Consider the following 20062-nt stretch of genomic DNA (forward strand, 5'->3'; position numbering starts at 1 on the left):
CACTGGGAGAACACACACAGGTGAGAGCAATGGGTAATCACAGGGACAAGTCACACTAGGAGAAACCAACACAAAACCTAACATGTACAAATAGCCATTTGTCGCAATGTAGTACCCATGAGTTCCCGAACGCGAGAAAAAGAGCTGGACTATGCAGACAATGAGTAAAGTTCGTCCGTGCTAAGAGGACTAATTTTGCAGACCCAGCCTCCGGCACGGTTTTGTGTGGTGCGGATTTTACTCCTGAAAGCTATACGAACTATGGACAAATTAAATCAGGTTTTGCTAAGAAATTGCTGCTGAAAGCAGATGCGGTACCCACCTACACGCGCAGCCACCTAAATGTCCCGAGATATCAAGAAAGAGGACGATGACTGGCTCTGATGAGACCACCCCACCACCCCAGGCAAAGCAAAGGAGGAAAATGGCCAGAGTGAGTACTCTTTGATAATAAAAAACATATCACGCATTGGATATAGGACAGGACACATGTATAAATTATCGCTCGTAAAATATATAGAACAAATCCTGTAATCCCATTCATATTTTTGTCGGTTGGCAGAGCGAAAACCGATGATAGCACAATAAATGCTAATAATTCTATACATTACTTTATTTTGCGGTCACGGTGTATCAGGTTCACAAAAAGAAATGCAAAACAAACCATTCGGTGTTTCCCACACAATCTGTTGTTGCCGGTGTTTCATCAGTGTGATTGCTCACCTTAATGATCCTTTCATTAGGCTGCATTGGCTTTCATTTCAAATTGATAACCCAAAACACAAAAAAAAGGTTCATAACTCTCCTCGTCACCATTAGAAGAATGTTCGTTACGTTGGATTCGTCGCTTCAACTAGAAACAAAATTGTCCGCCATCATCGCCGCCATTCAGTACTAAGCACTGAGCCGGTTGTTTCCTAGTAGTGACGTCACTCACACAATGTGCTAGATTTCCGGTATCTCGGGGGCGGGTCCTTTTAGCTTGACAATCGATCGTAATTTCTATCATTTTCTTGGTGTTGCGATGTGTGTAATTACACGAAGTGGCATGATATGAATCCAAAAGGCATGCGTTTATGGATAAATGATGGAATATTAGCATTTCCCCAGGTGTTGTCATACCCTTTAACTACGTAAGGTAGTGATTGAAATACACCACAAGGTGTCAATGGCAAGTTTTAAATTACCGTATTGGCCCGAATATAAGACGGTGTTTTTTTGCATTGAAATAAGACTGAAAAAGTGGGGGTCGTCTTATAATCGCGGTCTAGACGTTATACCCATTCACGACGCTAGATGGCGCCAGATATCATTGAAGCGATGTCCTGTCATGACAGATCTCAGCTACTCTCAAGTTTAACCAGTTTGCATTATTTTATTGCAATGTTTTTCCTTATTCAGATTTGTTTCAAGACATTTACAGTTAGACTTCACTTTGATGGTTAATGCAGTTATTGCACTTTTGTTGTTTTATCACAATAGATTTATTTACATTTCAAGAGCCAGAAGCCATTCATTTACGAATGTGATCGCACTTTAGTTTACATATTTAAATGTTCAGATATTAAGATTTGAATGAGGCAAAATAGCATGCTTTTTCTCTCAAATAAATTTGTTATAATCATTTGTTTCAGATGTACTGTAATTATTTTCTGTATAAAAATTAATTTGGTGTTCAAAAAGTCTTTTTTCAAACTTGAATCTTGAAAAAGAGGGGATCGTCTTATAATCAGGGCAGTCTTATATTTGGGCCAATACGGTACTTAGAAATCAAGCCAATGAGTGTGTTTTGGCCCTCGATTGACGCCGTAGTTCCCTGTTGACTGGTCCATACATTATACACGGTCATTTGAGTGCTGGCTTCACAACGGACGAGACCTCTGATAGTTTGTATATTGTGACTAAATCTTGCAATTCAGTGTATTTGTTGAGCTAAAAGAAATGTTTGAATAGAGTTTGACCAAAGTCTGAGTAAGTTTTATGTGTATTTTGCATAGCTATTTTGATTGGGAATGATTTTTTTTTTCTTTGAGAGATAGGAATATTATTTTTGTTGTGCTTTCACTAAATGATACTTATGTTTGTTGTGAAGGAGTTGCCGAAGCTTATGCCAATGAACGCCTGTGTCCACTCGCCTTTCTCTGCCTCTTAGCTCTCAATGTGCAAAAAACGGTATCATTGCAATCTGTTTGAGGCAATGCATGAGCGGGTCATTCCGTGCATTCGTTAGATGTGTCAAATATTTTAACGTGATTAATTTTAAAAAAATAATTACCGCCCGTTAACGCGATAAATTTGACAGCACTATATATAATACAAGTAAGGTTCCTTAAAAGTTAGTGGGGACAATTTGATCATCCTGAAAAGTTGGCAGTGTTATGTCCCTATTGTCCCTATTTAAACCTACGCCCTGAAACATGACGTCTATTTAGTAACTAGTAGAAAGTCACAGCTGAAGGAGGAAAAGAGCCACACGTGGCTCTACAGCCGCATCTTGCAGGCGTCTACCATTGTCAGTGGAACTGAAAGAGTTTAAAAATCTGGCGACATGTGCAAAAAAAAGAATTTACTCTTTTTAACGGGGGGTTTGACCTCCATTACTTACAAAAAAAAAAACTCACCTATTCTGTATTTGTCCTGAGGCCGAAGCCATGTCGAATATAAAAAAAATATTGCTTTGGTTCCATCTAGTGGCCCGTTAGTGCCGAAAAACTACATTTACCTGAGTTGAGGAGCTTCAGTTCGTCAGATCATAGCCTTGTCGAACAGAAAAAGTGCTCAATAGGCAATTGCAAATCTTTTTAGGACATTATTAAGCCCCTTTAAGTTCAAATGGAAATCGTCGTCTATTGCATTCAGTGGCAAAAAATGATTTGCTACACTGCCAAAAATATGACTCGTTGAAAAAACATTTTCTTATGGTTGCACAAAATAATATCAAATCCTAAAGTAGATGTTTTTATGATGTTGACTGTTCAGTCAGTTCAGTCAACAAAATAAATGTACCTATCTTCCGATAAAATTATATCATACAAACCACCTAGCAAGAAAAATATATTCATTCAACAAATCATTTTTTCAGTGTATCACTTTGTCAAATCAAAGTCATACTGCCAAAACTCAGCATCTACTGCAATTTATTGAGAACTCCAGGCCTGTCATCAAGTTGCAAACTGCATTTAAGCCCCATTAGTTTATATGCAAATGATATTCAAATGAGCTCCTGTAATCTGATTGCGTATTTATGTACCGAGCTGTGGAAATTGCAGTTCAATGTACTGAGGGTGGGGAGAGCGTTGTTTACTCCTTTGGCGTTTTCGATCAGCGTTTTAATCAATGTCATGATGTATCACAGTTATTGTATAGGCACATATTGATTTGTGAATGTAATATAGATTATCCATTTGACTAAAAATGTCCCTCAAATTGAAGGTACACACTTAACACCTACAGTGCCATTGACGGCGATAGATGTCCAATCCATTTTGACTAAGAGCGGCAGAATGAGCTCTCCCAGCAGTGTTGTTTTTGGTAGCCATTTTAATTTTCCGTCTCGGTCTTAGTCTTTTGGACGAAAATACTTATTAGTCTTAGTCATATTTTAGTCATTTCAAAATGTGTTCGTCTTTGTCTAGTTATATTCAACCAAAACTCAGACAAATTTCGTCTAGTTTTAGTCGACAATTGTCAAAATGTTTTCGTCCATAAATTTCAAAAGTTTTAGTGCATAAATAATTAAATAAATACATAAAAAGTTTCGAACAATGTCAAATGAACATGGGGGGGGGGGGGGGGGGGTTTAGGAGGAGGCATAGCACGTCACATGAGTGACACGACCAAATACTGCTAAATGCGTTCCAACTACACATACAATAAGAAAATATCACACACTGTGAATTTATGACGGAAACTATGGCAAATTTTCATCTTGTTCTCGTGTCATCGGATAACAACTGGCGTCCATCTTGTTATCTTTTATTCTCTCAAGAACGTTTTTAGCGCATCATCGTGGCGTCATCGTCATGAAAAAATTGTTCGTTGATGAAATATTTTCGTTATCGTCATTGCTGACAAAAACAACACTGGCTCCCAGTGAAAATAGATTGGACGTGGATCCCCGTCAGTGACAAACAATGAGGTAATACACCGTCTCAACATAAATACACAATAGCTATGTACTAAAATATTAGCTTAATGCTATATTTTTTTTTCATGATTTCTGATTTCAAATCCAGTTTTTTTGTTCAATACAAACAGTGCTGGCCAAAAGTATTGGCACCCCTGCAATTCTGTCAGATAATGCTAAATTTCTCCTAGAAAATGATTGCAATTACAAATGCTTTGGTAGTAATATCTTCATTTATTTTGCTTGCAATGAAAAAACACAAAAGAGAATGTAAAAAAAAATTAAATCAACATTTTACACAAAACTCACAAAAAAGTATTGGCACCCTCAGCATAATACTTGGTAGGACAGCCTTTAGACAAAATAACTGCAAACGACTGCTTCCGGTATCCATCAATGAGTTTCTTACAATGCTCTACTGGAATTTTAGACCATTCTTCTTTGGCCAACTGCTCCAGGTGTCTGAGATTTGAATAGTGCCTTCTCTAAACTGCCATTTTCAGATCTCTCCACAGGTGTTCTACGGGATTCAGGTCTGGACTCATTGCTGGCCACATTAGAAGTCTCCAGTTCTTTCTCTCAAACCATTTTCTAGTGCTTTTTGAAGTGTGTTTTGGGTCACTGTCCTGCTGGAAGACCCATGACCTCTGATGGAGACCCAGGTTTCTCACACTGGGCCCTACAGTATGCTGCAAAATTTGTTGGTCGTCTTCAGACTTTGTAATGCGATGCACATGGTCAAGCAGTCCAGTGCCAGAGGCAGCAAAGCAACCCCAAAACATCAGGGAACCTCCGCCATGTTTGACTGTGGAGACCTTGTTCTTTTCTTTCTTCTTTCTTTTCCCAAAAAGCTCTAATTTTGTCTCATTTGACCAGAGAACATTCTTCCAAAAAGTTTTTGGCTTTCTCAGATAAGTTTTGGCAAACTCCAGCCTGGCTTTTTTATGTCTCTGAGTCAGAAGTGGGGTCTTCCTTGGTACCCTACCATAGAGTCTCTTTTCAATCAGACGCCGACGGATAGCACGGGTTGACACTGTCGTACCCCCTCGGACTGCAGGACAGCTTGAACTTGTTTGGATGTTAATCGAGGTTCTTTATCCACCATCCGCACAATCTTTCGTTGAAATCTCTCGTCAATTTTTCTTTTCCGTCCACATCTAAGGAGGTTAGCCACAGTTCCATGGGCTTTACACTTATTGATGACACTGCACATGGTAGACACAGGAACATTCAGGTCTTTGGAGATGGACTTTTAGCCTTGAGATTGCCCATGCTTCCTCACAATTTTGCTTCTCAAGTCCTCAGACAGTTCTTTGGTCTTCTTTCTTTTCTCCATGCTCAACGCGGTACATACAAGGACACAGGATGAGTCAACTTTAATCCATTTTAACTGGCTGCAAGTGTGATTTCGTTATTAAAACCGCCAGTTATGTGTCACAGGTAAGTATCAGGTGCTGTTAATTACACAAATTAGAGAAGCATCACATGATTTTTCAAAGGGTGCCAATACTCTTGTCCGAGTTTTGTGTAAAATGATTTCATTTTTTTTCATTCTCTTTTGTGTTTTTTCATTGCAAGCAAAATAAATGAAGATGATTACAAAAAAGCATTTGTTATTGCAATCATTTGAAATTGAGCATTATCTGACAGAATTGCAGGGCCAGCGCTGTAATAATCATCATATAAACAAATATTATGGGTGTAAAAATTAACTGATCTGGCTCGAAATATCTATTTGTTAAGCCCAATCAAAACCAAGGTTTTATAAGCCTGGAGGGCTGATTTTCAAATGTCTGAAATGTGTCATCAACAAAATTTATTTTTTGTTTTATCGTATTAAATATCTCAAAGGCCCATAAATGAAAACATATCGTGGCAGATTGCAATAATGGCAAATATATTATCACTATCCAAAAAATCGATATCATATCGTCATGAAATTGGTGATTTAAACTCCTGACAAAGGGCAACAATCTATACTGTATGAAAGAAACAAAATAATAAAGAGATTAGGGCTGCAGCTATCGATTATTTTAGTAGTCGATTAATCGATGAACTAGTTACTTCGAATAATTGAGTAATCGGATAAGGAACATGAAAAATTTTAAATATCTGAGCTGACCCTCAAACGGTATAAAAGAAATGAGGATCTATGTCCAGCAACAGAACAATTGGCTAATTTACATAGCAAAAGCCTGCCAGCTTCATTGCTATAAAATACAAACTTTTTTTTATTTTTTATTTTTTTACAATGCTCTTAACAAATGGTTCAGACACATATTCCCACAAAAACGGCTAAATATGCCTATAAACTAAATTATGAATGCATAAAAAACATTAGCTCAAACAAAAACTTAGCTTACGTTGGTCTTATCAGGGAGCAGTTGGATTCAGCCATGTGAAATGAGGCAGACCAGTGAGCAGTGTATCCACCGTAATCAATAAAACTAAATGCAAACACTTTCAAAAGAAACCATTACAACGCCACTTTAATTAAACGAATACTCGAAGCAATAAAATTTAATTTGAATATTTTTTTTCGAATCGAATACTCGAGTTAATCGATTAATCGCTGCAGCACTAAAAGAGATTAAACATTTTTACGGTCAAAACTAGCTAACAGAACTGAACTGTTTAAAGTTAACTCTTCCAAAGTAATCCAACTCTGTTGAGTATAAAAACTTAAAATTTAAATCACCATTGCATTCCAATTGCTGGAAATAAGAACATACACATTTTTCAAAATCCTGATACTCTCTGCTTTTATCTATAACAGGCTCAAAATATGTGAGTTAATCCGTGTATATTTCCTCAGGGAGGCATTGACATAATTGGCAGCAATCTGCTGTGACATTGATGTTTTTCTTGCTCTAAAATGACTTGACACATCTGGGGAACGGCGCGGCGGCATTGTGGGGTCGGCGCCCCCCGCTTGCCCCCTATAAGCGTACCAATTAGCCCAACAAATAGGCACAAACTGCTGCAGGAATGAAGAGTGCGATGCTTCCTGGCAGGCGAATTTCCCAAGAAATTGAATCGAAGTGAGCTTACCTGAGAGCATCTCCGCTTGTTTTGGGATTTTTCCGCTTGTCACTCAACTTGTGTCAGTTTACTCCAATGAGATAAAGTTCAAGCAGAATCTCCTCTGTGTCAGTGACACATTGCGGCTTCAATCCAGAGCGGCAAAATGTACGCACCACATTTAAACATCGCCACGCATTGCTGGTCCCGATGCTGAGAGCGCATGAAGAGCAAGTGTGCACTCTTCTGAGTGCGAGCATGAAAAGAGCGAGCGAGCGAGGAAGGTAGAGAGAGAGAACGAGAGGTTGGCTATTAACACGTTGAACATCCTTCATCTCTCCTCTTCCTTTTCCTCCTCCCAGTGCAGATTTCTATTCAAGTCCCACCTGCACACTCCCCCCGGAGGACACTCAACTATAATGTCTTTCCTTCCTGGAATTACAAGAAAACAATGGGAATGATTTATTGGTCTTTTCTTATTTCTTCGCTAGATGCAGAAATCGCACATTGCAAAAAAAAAACAACAACAAAAAAAAAACGAAGGGCGGGCTGGCGTTTAATAGGAAAAATGAGTCGCTCGCACAACAGATGTGTTATTGTTGTGGTCCATTGAGATGTAGTTCATTATAATTGATTATATTTGGGCCCCTGTTAAACAGCTCCAATAGGTTGAACGCGTTTGTTTGTGAATGAGTCTGAGCAAGGAGGAACTGTGAAAAGGACCACTTTTAAATGGACATGTTGAAAATAAGTACAGAATATCTTCTTTGTGTCCGTAGAGGTTTTCCCCCAGTTCCCGTTTAGAAAAGGGCCCCACACAAAACAACCCTATTAAATCTCATTTCATTCGCACAATTGCTCCGTGAAAGCTAAATAAAAGGCAATGTTAGTTCAGCTGCGGGAATGGGTATTATTAGGGCGCTTTAATCGCAGCGCAAGCGGAATTATGGTAAACGTCACCTTAATTGACTTTGCTTGTCCTCGTTTTCCTGTCTCGAGTTAAAAAATAGAAACAGGGTGAAAAGCTTCCAATTGAGTCTGATATCTCGTGTAAAGATTTATTAAGCAAACAGAACAAAAATCAAAGCTTCCTGGAGAGGAAAACTAGCTGTGACCATCTCAAGTAGGGTTAGGTGCAGGGGTGAAACTGGCTAGAATTTCTTGCTGGAACTCTACGACGAGAAGGTCGCCACGGAGCCAGAAATTTTATTTTATTATTTATTTATTTATTTATTTGTTTATTTTTCTTCTTTTTTTGGGGGGGTGGGGGGTCAAACCTCTTAAACTACTGAAATGCAAAGAAAACTGTTTTAGCACAGTTATTTGTATAACACATACAAAAACTGATTTTCATTTACAAATGTTTTTTTTTTTTCGATTTTTAAAATTTTTTTATTTTCTTTTACCGTAATTTTCGCACTATAAGGTGCACCTGACGATAAGCCGCAACCCACCAAATGTGACACGAAAACGGCATTTGTTCATAGATAAGCCGCACTGGACTATAAGCCGCAGCTGTCCTCAAAGTATTATGGGATACTGACACCAAAAGATATTAACCGGTAACACTTCATTAGACAGCGGCATCATATGATGGTCAGAAGACCAAATGAACCACCATGAAGCTTTTAACCAATTGGCTGCAAAGCTTCATTGCTTCAAGAAGCTTCATTTGGCCATCACTGCTCCCTTGGGGCAGACAGTCAACCTCTGCTGCCACCTGCTGTCAACACTGTTGTTGTCCAGCATGCCTCCTAGCATGCATTGCAGCGCAACAGATGTAAATAACCATCAAAATTCATGTTCTGTGCTAATAATTCAGTTACTGTTCCTGTTGTTTGATTAATTGCTAGTTACGGTATTTGGTAACGCTTTATTTGACAGTGGCGCCATACGACTGTCATTAGACAATTAGAGGTAATTATGACATAACACTGTCATGAGCATTAACGAATGCTTATAACAGTTATCATTCAGTTTTATTCGGCATATGATCTCACTTTTGAATGGATGTAAAAGATCCGAGCTGGCCATAAATGGAGTTGGTAACATAATTTGCTGGGTGACACTTAATGACGTCTGTCATAAGCATTCAGTAATGCCCATGATAGAGTCATGTCATAATTATGATGGTCTTATGACTGTCTTATGATGCCGCTGTCAAATAAAGTGTTACCAAATACCATAACAAGCAATTAATGAAACAACTGGACCAGTAAATGAACAAATAATTAGCACAGAACATGAGTATTTATTGTTACTTACATCTGTAGTGCTGCAATGCATGCTGAATTTTGATTGTTACTTACATCTGTAGTGCTGCAATGCATGCTAGGAGGCATGTGTTGCCTATCAACACAAATAAATCAACAAATAAGTTGCACTGGATTATAAGCCGCAGGATTCAAAATGAAAGAAAAAAGTACCGGCTTATAGTCCAGAAATTACGGTATTTATTTATTTATTTTTTAATTTTATTTTTCTTTATTTTTTCAATGATTTGCAAAACAAAAGTTAACAAAAACAGCAATAACCCCAACCTCCATCTCCTAATAATTATTTTCCCTCATTTCCTCACATACTAAATGCCAAATCTCAGTTTTAACTACTTATGAACATAGGATGTATATTAGCATTGAAGTTAATGTAAGCATTTACTTTTTTTTAAATAATTAAGGTAAAGTAACATACATTCAGAAAAATAAGTACAAATGACTTACATTATGCAGAGTTAAATGAAATATATTTTGAAGATGGCGCAAACATTGACTTTTCCAAATCATAAGGAAATGAATAAGTAGCCCAACATAAATGAACAAATATGACGCCAAAGTGCACATTGACAGCTAAGATGTTCTGAACCTCCCCATCAGAGCAAATAAAACTAAATATGATAAATAAGCCTCCTCAACTCTTTCCTTGCTTTTAAAGATTTGATCCATTTTATGTTGCATTGCTGTTTTTTTGTCGCATCAATTCAACAACCTTTTTTTTTTTTGCTGCTCCAGAAAACATGCACATTTGAACCAATCAGAGCTGACTATCTCTGCTGATCACATGTCAGTATGTCAGCCAATTTAACGGATAAATGAGTCCAGGCGTTTTGCTTTGCTACGTGCATTCGCACATTGCCGTGACTCATCATCGTCAGACTCGGATAACTGCAGCATCTGGGGAAACCTCCATGCTGTCCGTGGAATAAAATAAATAATAAATATTGGTGGAAACAGATGACGCTACACAAGCACTTTATTATGCTTGCTGTTAACACTTGTGTATGTAAATCTGATGTTGGTAGATTGTTTTCTTCTTGGAGATGAAATGCATCTTTGGCAGCTTAGCTTTTTTTTTTTTTTTTTTTTTTTTTACATAGCGTTTTGACAGTTGCCGTCATATTTTCGGAATCAAAGCACCGTGTACCGGAACAGCATTCCGGCCCTGAATCTTATGACGGAACAGCATTCTGGTGCTGAATCTTATACCGGAACTGCGTTCCTGACCGTTCTGGCCCACTTTCACCCCTGGTTAGGTGGTATCGTCAATTTTATATCACAATTTCAAGATGCACACATTGCGACCTAAACAACAATGGTGACTCGAAAGAGTTATTTTAAACTATTATTTCTTTTCAGAGGTTGTATATTACGCATGAGTTACTAACAATAAAATGAAAAATATAAAACCAACATGTCATTTTTGTCAGTTCGTCCCTTTAACTCATTTGCTCCCAGAAACGTATAAATACGTTCTATTTTAAAACGCTCCACTGTCCCAAAAACGTATTTATACGTCTTTTGCGTTTAAAATTATTATTATTATTTTTTTTTTATTATAAGAAGCACATATAGCTTCCGCTGTATCTGAGAAACAAAGAGCAATGCTCCAAACCCATTTTAAAGCAATAGAACTGGCCACTGGAGGGCAGTAGCGCATTTTGTAAGACCAGGCAACCCGATTCAACAGCAGTGAACGGTCGGGCAGCATGGTAAGAGCGCTGGCGGCATGAATCCAGGCGGCGCTACGACCGAACAAAACAACGAGAGGACGCCTGGGACGCCAGGCGCTGGACGACCGTGCAAAATGAGTGCAACCCCCCGTGGAGCGGCTCGCCAAGCAGATCCCGCAGAAATGCAAAAATAATCCATCTTTGTGAGACAGACAACGATGAGGGAAAAGTTTATACAGCTGACGTGGCGACAACGGCGTCATCTCGGCGACAAACCGTCATCTCTCAGTAGTCGTGTATGAATAAATTGTTACTTTGCTATCTAAAGCTCTATATGTCTGGTCGTTCATGGTTTGTTGTAAAAGGAAAACATTATTCTGATGTTTGGAATGTAACTAATGCAAAATATAGCTTTGTTAAAGTCAAACTTATGTTTCAAATGTATGCGTTTACAAAAAGCTCATTTTCTCCGTTTTTTCATCAGAAATAGGAAAATTGCTCAAACTAAGCGATTTTCTAATGCTGATTTCTAAAGAATGGAAAAAGATACGAACTTACTTTTTTTTTCTGCTGAAAGAAGAGAGCCTAATCTTTCTTTAGGTGGGTTCCAAGTTTATATTGCAATAGAACAGAATTTTCTGTGGGCCTTGCAAAATCAGTCAAACTCAAGAAAAAAAGGCCAGGAGCGAAGGGCCTTGCTCTGGTGAAAATGGCTGGGAGTGAATGAGTTAATAATCTCACTTACAGTGTATCACAAAAGTGAGTACACCCTAGAGGAGTTCCAAAAAATCGATTATTACATGCATCGCGATTCGACGCGTGACGATTCGATTACGATTCATAAAGGCTCAAAAACGATGATTTTCCCTCATCACTTTATGACAGCCGCTCGTAGTGGGAAGAAATTCAAGACACGTCTGCCGCCCGGACAGCGTTAGCGGACGCACGCACAACGTTATGATGGATGCTCCCGCTTACTGGGAGAGAGATTTACTCCCTTTTAAAAGACTGGACAATAAATTTGTGTATGAGACAGGCAGGAACAGTGCGCACGCTCTATTTTTAGAGCGAGAGGGGAAGAGAAATAGTTCGTTACCCCTCGTCTTTCAGATGTCCAGCTGTGGTTTCAAGTCATGTCAATTGAAAAATATCCTGAGTGCGTTGCTTAGACCCGTGTGCGTCTATAAGAGGTGAGTACACGAACCCGCTTGTACTGTTTAGCCTTTATTGTTGGTGTTTTTCAGGTGTTAATAGTTAGTGCCGAGCGCTAAGCTAATTAGCTAATTCGCTAACGTGTTTTTCATTTGCAGAACGTGTAAAACCATTATTAAGTACAGCGGTAACACTACAAACATGCAAAATAGTACAGAAATCTGTGATAACAAAGTATATTGGTTGAAAGAAAGCTTATTTCTAAAGACAATTTGTTTCCAGAAAATGTGCAATTCATTCCACCTGTGTAAATTTTATTGTATTGTTGAGTGAAATAAGTACTCCCTTTAAAATGGTCAATGTTTTTACACTTTGTTGTAAAAATAAATAAATAAAAAAGCAGTTTAAGGGCAGCTTTTTGTTGTATGGACATGTTTCCATCGTTCCTGTTGAATCATTAGGATATTTTAAATAAATAATGAACAAAAATGTGTTTGTCTACTTTATTAATTAGTAATGTACGATGCATCGATAATCGTGATAACTGTGATCATTGTCAATACCGTGATCATCGTTCAAGGATCTAATCGCATTTCTGCAGATATTTAAGATATTTGCAGATATTTAAGTATATCTTTTCATGGGACAACACTGACAAAATGACACTTTGACACAATGAAAAGTAGTCTGTGTACAACTTATATAACAGAGTTAATTTAATTTCCCCTCAAAATAACTCAAAATATAGCCATTAATATCTAAACCCGTGACAACAAACGTGAGTGCACCCCTTAGAAACTACGTACATCCCTAAATGTCCAAATTGAGTACTGCTTGTCATTTTCCCTCCAAAATGTCATGCGACTCGTTACAGGAGTGCTGTCAGCATTGCTGCAGAGATTGAAGAGGGGGGGGGGGGTCACCCTGTTAGTGCTCAGACCATACGCCGCACTCTACATCAAATTGGTGTGCATGGCTGTCACCCCAGGAGGAAGCCTCTTCTGAAGATAGTACACAAGAAAGCCCGCAAACAGTTTGCTGAAGATATTTCAACAAAGCACATGGATTACTGGAACCTTGTTCTAAGGTCTGATGAGACGGGCGGGTGTACCGTCAGTTTGACATTCCTCACATAAATAATATGTACAAGACCATTCATGGTTTGGGGCCATCTTATCTCAGAGATGCTCTGGTTCCATACCACCCCAACAGAACATTTTAGTTCTCAGAATGCAGGTCTACTGGTAGTTCCCAGGGTCTCTAAAAGTACAGTATGGGCTAGAGCCTTTAGTTACCAAGCTCCTGTCTTATGGAATCAGCTTACAGCTAATTTTAAAGAGGCCGACACAGTTTGTACATTTAAGATTAGACTAAAAATGTTCCTATTTGACAAAGCTTTCGGTCAGGCTAGTTGGAAACAGATTAGACTCACAGTTCAGTCTAAAGCTGCCCTAGGAGCTATAATGCTGGGGGAAGTACAGCCACAGTCCTATCCCCTGTTTTTCACTCTACTTACCACTTGTTCTTACTTTATTTCTCTTTTCTAATTCTAATTAGGGCTGTCAAACGATTAAAATTTTTAATCGAGTTAATTACAGCTTAAAAATTAATTAATCGTAATTAATCGCAATTAATCGCAATTCAAACCATCTATAAAATATGCCATATTTTTCTGTAAATTATATATATATTCTGTAAAATAAATTGTTGGAATGGAAAGATAAGACACAAGATGGATATATACATTCAACATACGGTACATAAGGACTGTAGTGGGCATTTCACTCTACTGTCATTTAAATCTGTCTATGCTGTCCTCACTCCGAAGCGTTACTTTTTCCAAAGCTAGACAGCTAGAGAACGACGCCTTAATAATCAGACTTCTTCCTTTTTCATCTGATTTATTAATAAAATGGCCTCAAACCATTGTCCTCTTTAGACCGTCGTAAAACTACAAAAAAAAGTACACAAGCATTGCATTAGCAACAACGTTAGCTTAGCACACTATACAGGTTCACTAAACATAAACAAAAAGCGTCTCATACAAAAAATATAACATTTCGCTTACTAACATAATATGTACATTCTTTACAACAACCATACTTACGGACAAATCTTGTCCAAGGATCATATAAGCACAACATTACAACGTAGGAGTCCGCCCGAGACGTCGTGCAGCCATATTGAACTGGCAAGAAGACAATAAACCATGTCGCAAAGCGACCACAAGAGTTCGCTGTTAGACAGCACAAAAAGCCTTGCTGTAAAACTTACCAAAAGGCAGAATACTGTCTGAGCGGGACATGTGCGTTAATTGCGTCAAATATTTTAACGTGATTAATTTAAAAAATTAATTACCGAGCGTTAACGCGATAATTTTGACAGCCCTAATTCTAATATTTAGTTGACTAGTCTTTTCATCACTAGTCACCCAGTGTCCCCCTTCCCCCCTCTCCTCTGGGAAGAGGCTACTTTTTCAGCCGCAGCCGCCTGACTATCCTGCCCCCTGGCTGGATGGACGTCCTCGTTGCCCCCTCCCCCCCTGTCTCATCTGGCTAGATGGACCTCCTTGTGTTCCGTTACTTCACTGCATCTCTACAAACTGGAACTCCTTCTTCTACTGCCCATCATCAGCCCTGGTGTCATCTATAGACCCTACCCACCGACGTCACAAAACCACGTGCTCGCTGTATGGTTCCGCCCACTTGTCCGTCATTTTGTCTCTGTATTGGCATTGGTTTCAATTGATCGAGGAATTTAAAATGCATTTCATGTAAGACCCGGTGCTTTCTGATGCCGTAAACTCACTGGATGTGTTGCATAAAAGGCGTTATGTGGAAAAGCTTCGTTCTATACAGTCGCCAGATCCATATTTGATGCCCAAATCAATGTTTTTCGACCCACTGTCTTCGCCCTATCTGCCTGACATCTGCTACGCTGATATTTACAATGATCTTGTCCACACAAAATCAGCCTATTCTCACGAAAATTTGAAAAACTTCAAGAGCTTGGAGGCTTATAAATACTTTGTTGCTGGTTGGGTGAAACAGGTCCTCGTCCACGAAAATTCGGCAGGAATCTATCTTGTGCTTGGAAAGGTGAGTTACGAAATTTTCAATTCAAAATCTTTTGTTATTGCCAACATCCACTGTCAAGTCTAATGTATTTCATGTCGTTTGTCAATGGAGTTAAGGCTTTTAATGTTTATATGGTTTAGCGATAGCACTCTCACTACATACGTACGTGTATGTTGTCGGCGATTAGCCTAGCAATTATCTTAATTGTGGTTATTTGTCAGCCCAAAACCCTCTAAGTATATCTTAAATACATCTTACCGGATATAAAATGACTACTACATAGTCTGTGGTGATTTTTTGGTGCCCAGTTTTCACGTCGAATTGCAGCCGTCCATTTCGCTCTCCTCTTTGGATCCCTCGGAATACGGTAAAACTTGAAGTCTCTCCTTCCATCTTCTCTGTTAGTGCAACCAACAGCCACACACGCCTTCACCATTTTGATTATTAATGTTAAGGAGCAGAAAAACACGCCGTAAATAGGAGGAATGTACGTAGCCGTAACAGGTTAACACTATGTTTTGACGGTCAATTGGGCGGTACCATTCAGGAGAGCGGAGTTGTGACGTCACGTGGGTAGGGTCTATAGCCTGTCCATCCTGGGAGTGGATCTCTCCTGATTGTGGTTCTCCCCAAGGTTTCTCTTTTTTCCCATGGGGTTTTTTGAGTTTTTCCTTGCCGCCAGTGAGGGTCTAAGGGTTGGGGATACCCAAGTCATGGACTCATGGACTCATCTCATTCATCTACTGTATCTGACTGTGTATCAAAATGATTCTGTAAAGCCCTCTGAGACAAACCTGTTGTGATATAGGGCTACACAAATAAAATTGAATTGAATTGAATTGAAATAAACACAATTTACTCCAGCCTGTTTGTCTCATTTCAACAAATTTTCAGCCTTTATGGTCTTTAGGATTTTTAAATAGTGTCTTTGTTTAAATAACCCTTAACAATCCTGTTCAACAAAACACAATGAGCAACCTGCACAAGCTGCGTAACCCTTCCTAAAGGCTCACTCGTAAACTTTTAAGTAAGAGTGACCATGAGTACAAGCTATTATCTGACATATACTAAATGCCAATAAGGTGGTGATGATGACAAAATGAGGCTGAAACAAGCAAGACATTAAACAGTGGCGACGGCATTATTTAATATTATGCGACCGGGCTAAATACGGGCGTTAAGCTCATGGAATGAGACAGCCTCGTACATCACGATTAGATGTGGCCGTTGTATTGGATGGCATTGGCTCATTACAGGTTTTTCTTTGGAGTAATGGCAGCGAGTGAGGGTGATGAATGGCCTCTTGTCAAAACAGGTGCGCAGGGAAAAAACTGATCATCTTTCTTGAATAGTAAATATAAACTGAATTGGATTTATCTGTAAACTAGGGTTGCCACAAGTAATTGACTAATCGATAACTTAATTAGTTAACAACTATTTTGAAAGTCGATTAATCACTTACAGACATTATTGGCCTAAGAATGTTTCAAATACTGTTTTGGGGCGTTCTGAACTCACTGGATGCCATTGACGTTCAATTTACTTAGACTGGGCAGTGAACGGATGATTGGCAGTGAATGAGTTAATAGCAAATATTCTGTCGTTTTTTTAGTTCTGTAGTCTTTTTTTTTTTTTTCTATAAAAATGTTAAATACTTTGTATTTTTGTAATTGTAATTAGGGCTGCAGCTATCAAATATTTTAGTAATCGAGTATTCGACTGAAAATTCTATCGATTAATCGAGTAATCGGATAAAACATTTTGTTTTTAGGTAGAGAGCAATTATAAATACACATGACAAAACAAGTCATTTCATTTAATATTGAACCATTTTAAGTCAATCGTCTTATTTTCGATGTAAATTGTTGAAACTAGGGCTGCAGCTAGGGATTATTTTAGTTGTCGAGTAATCGATGAACTAGTTAGTTCAAATAAACGACTAATTGGATAAGGAACATGAAAAATTAAAATACCTGAGCTGACCCTTAAACGGTATAAAATAATAGATAAATAAGGATCTATGTACAACAAAAGAACAATGGCTAACTTACATAGCAAAAGTCCACTAGTTTAAATGCTATAAAATGCGAACGCTTTTTTTTTTTAAATGCTCTTAACAAATGGTTCAGACACCCACAAAAACAAAAAACTGCTGAATATACCAATAATCTTCATTACAAATGCATTACAAAAAACATTAGCTCAAACAAAAACTTGGCTTGTGTTGGTCTAAACATGGAGCAGTTGGATACAGCCATGTGAAATAAGGCAGACTAGAGGGCAGTGTATCCACCTAAATCAATAAAACTCGATGCAAACACTTTCAAAATAAACCATTGCAGCGCCACTTTAATTAAACGAATACTCGAAGCAGCAAAATTTAATTCGAATCTTTTTTTTTTCTACTCGAATACTCGAGTTAATCGTTGCGGCCCTAATTATAATTTTATCCATAAAAACAAAACAGTAATAAAATAGTAAAATTAATATTTCTAAATATTTATTAATTTTGATCGCATTTTTAATGAAAAGGAGAACAATAACCCCAAAAATTAGGGATGGGAATATAAATATGATATATATACACATATAAATATTCTCTTTTTAATTTAATTTTTCAATTTTTTCATAATAAAAAAACAGAAAGGGGAAAAAAAAACAATTAACTTATCTTATTATAAATTGAATTTTATTCTATATATTTTTAAAACTAAAAAAAAAGGAAAAAATATCAAATTCAATGGTATGCTATGCCATGCTTATGATAGATACTATACATTTTTTAAATTGTATTTTTTTTAACTATAAATAACTAAAAAGAAAACATTTAGTAAATATTTCCCGATTTTTGTTACATAAGTAGCAAATAATGTATATGAACTGATTAGTCGACAAATAATTTTAAAAATCTGTGATTTGTCGACTATCAAAATTATCGCATTATGTAAACACATTGGTGATCAAATACGCCGAAATATTTTAAAGTTACTTACAAGCCATTTTATTTTTATTAACCAGATTACGAGTGAAAAAAACTACCTGTGCCGCCAACCTTGGCCAATCTGCGCAGCCTCCTCTGGTGCGTCTTGCCCTTATAGTGGATCTGGGCCTGGGCTCCAGAGTTGAGCCGGATGTTGCACACCTGACACACAGTGGCGCTGGCGGTACCTTGACGCCGCTCTCGTTTGGCCCTTGGCGCCATCTTTTTCTTGTCTTCATCTTCTTCTTCGTCTTCCTTTTCCTCCTGACTCGTGGCAGGAAGGCAGGAAGATTCGGTATCTGGGGCACGGCAAAAACAGAATTTATAACGAATTTTAAAAATTATAAGCTGTGTTTGTAAAACAAGAAAATGTACACTATAAACTCCAATTGACAGCAATTAACAGCAATCAATCGCTGCCAGCCTCTCCCAATCAAAATGGATTAGACGTACATCGTCGTCAATGGCTTAACTAGCAGGTGTCAAACTTGAGGCCCAGGGGCCAGATCTGGCCTGCCACATCATTTTGCGTGGTCTGTGGAAGTAAATCGTATTTTTACACTCAAATGAAATGTAAACAAAAGTTGTGTAGTCCTTAATAAAATTTGAAGACTATGGAAATCAAACAATATCTACTGCTTTTCCCCCTTAATAAAATTTGCTAAATAAATAATCATATTTTATAATGAAAAGGGAATTTTTACATTTTTTTTAATCAAAACAATAATATTAAAAATATTTAAAAAATAAATAAAATGAGAAGATGAATTTATTTTTTTCAAATTTGTATTAGTTTTGTATTTTTATTTCAAAAAATGTAAATAAAGGAAAACAATAAAAATGTAAATCCCAAAAATATCAATGCATTTTAATGTATAAAAAAAGAGAATATTTTATTTTATTATATTTTATTGCTGCAAACGATTAACTCGAGTTAAAAAAAAAAAAAAAAAACTATTAAATCGAGTAATTCGATTAGAAAAAAGCTTCGACTCAAATTTTGCTGCTTAAAGGATTCGTATAATTAGAACGGCGTTGTAATGGTTTGTTTCGAAAGTGTTTGCATTTAGTTTTATTGATTTGGGTACACTGCCCTCTAGTGGCAACAGTGAATATGACATAACTCATTTAACATAGCTGAATCCAGCTGCTCCCTGTTAAGACCAAGATAAGGTAAGTTTTTATTTGATTTAACATAGCTGAATCCAGCTGCTCCCTGTTAAGACCAAGATAAGGTAAGTTTTTATTTGATATAATATGTTTTTAATGCATTTGTAATTTAGTTTATAGGTATATTTAGCAGACTTTGTGGGAATGTCTTTAAACGATTTGTTAAGAGCATTGTAAAAAACAGTTAGCATTTTATAGCATTTAAGCTAGCGGACTTTTGTTATGCAAATCAGCCAGTTGTTTTGTTATACAGTACTTAGATCCTCATTTATTTATTTTTTATACCGTTTGAGGCAAAGCTCAGGTATTTTAATTTATTTTCAAACCAAAGTGCAATTCTGCATAGTTTGAAGGTACATTCTGGTAATTTTATTTTGCATTGCATTTTGCAATCTTAGCAAGCCTTTGTTTTACGTCTCCTAAAATTTCTTCTGCTAAATGTTCCTAATCCGATTACTCGATTATTCAAATTACCTAGTGGATAGATTGGACCATTTTTAGATCAAAAATGTCTCTAAACAATTACTCCATTCTCAAAATAGTAGTCGATTCATTTGTTCATCAGTTAGTCAATTGTTTGTGACCATCTT

General features: G+C 37.4%; 1 protein-coding gene across 5 annotated transcripts in view; it reads right to left on the minus strand.

The window, feature by feature from the left end:
* Positions 1 to 20062, minus strand: part of LOC130909476 (zinc finger protein 385B-like) — a 101116-nt gene that overhangs the window by 38558 nt on the left and 42496 nt on the right. For 2 of the 5 annotated variants that reach the window (XM_057826014.1, XM_057826012.1), the window contains exons 2-3: positions 18756 to 18837; positions 18362 to 18601 (exon numbers count right to left, since the gene is read on the minus strand). The exons of 1 other annotated variant lie outside the window; for it this stretch is intronic. In XM_057826014.1, coding sequence (XP_057681997.1) covers positions 18362 to 18524 — 163 coding nt within the window. In that variant the 5' untranslated portion in view covers positions 18525 to 18601; positions 18756 to 18837. Of the gene's footprint in view, positions 1 to 7177; positions 8364 to 18361; positions 18602 to 18755; positions 18838 to 20062 lie in introns of those variants that run through there. 2 more of the 5 variants (XM_057826013.1, XM_057826015.1) reach the window with 2 other exon arrangements.

This window comes from Corythoichthys intestinalis, chromosome 21, assembly GCF_030265065.1.
Source record: "Corythoichthys intestinalis isolate RoL2023-P3 chromosome 21, ASM3026506v1, whole genome shotgun sequence".
Lineage (NCBI taxonomy): Eukaryota > Metazoa > Chordata > Actinopteri > Syngnathiformes > Syngnathidae > Corythoichthys > Corythoichthys intestinalis.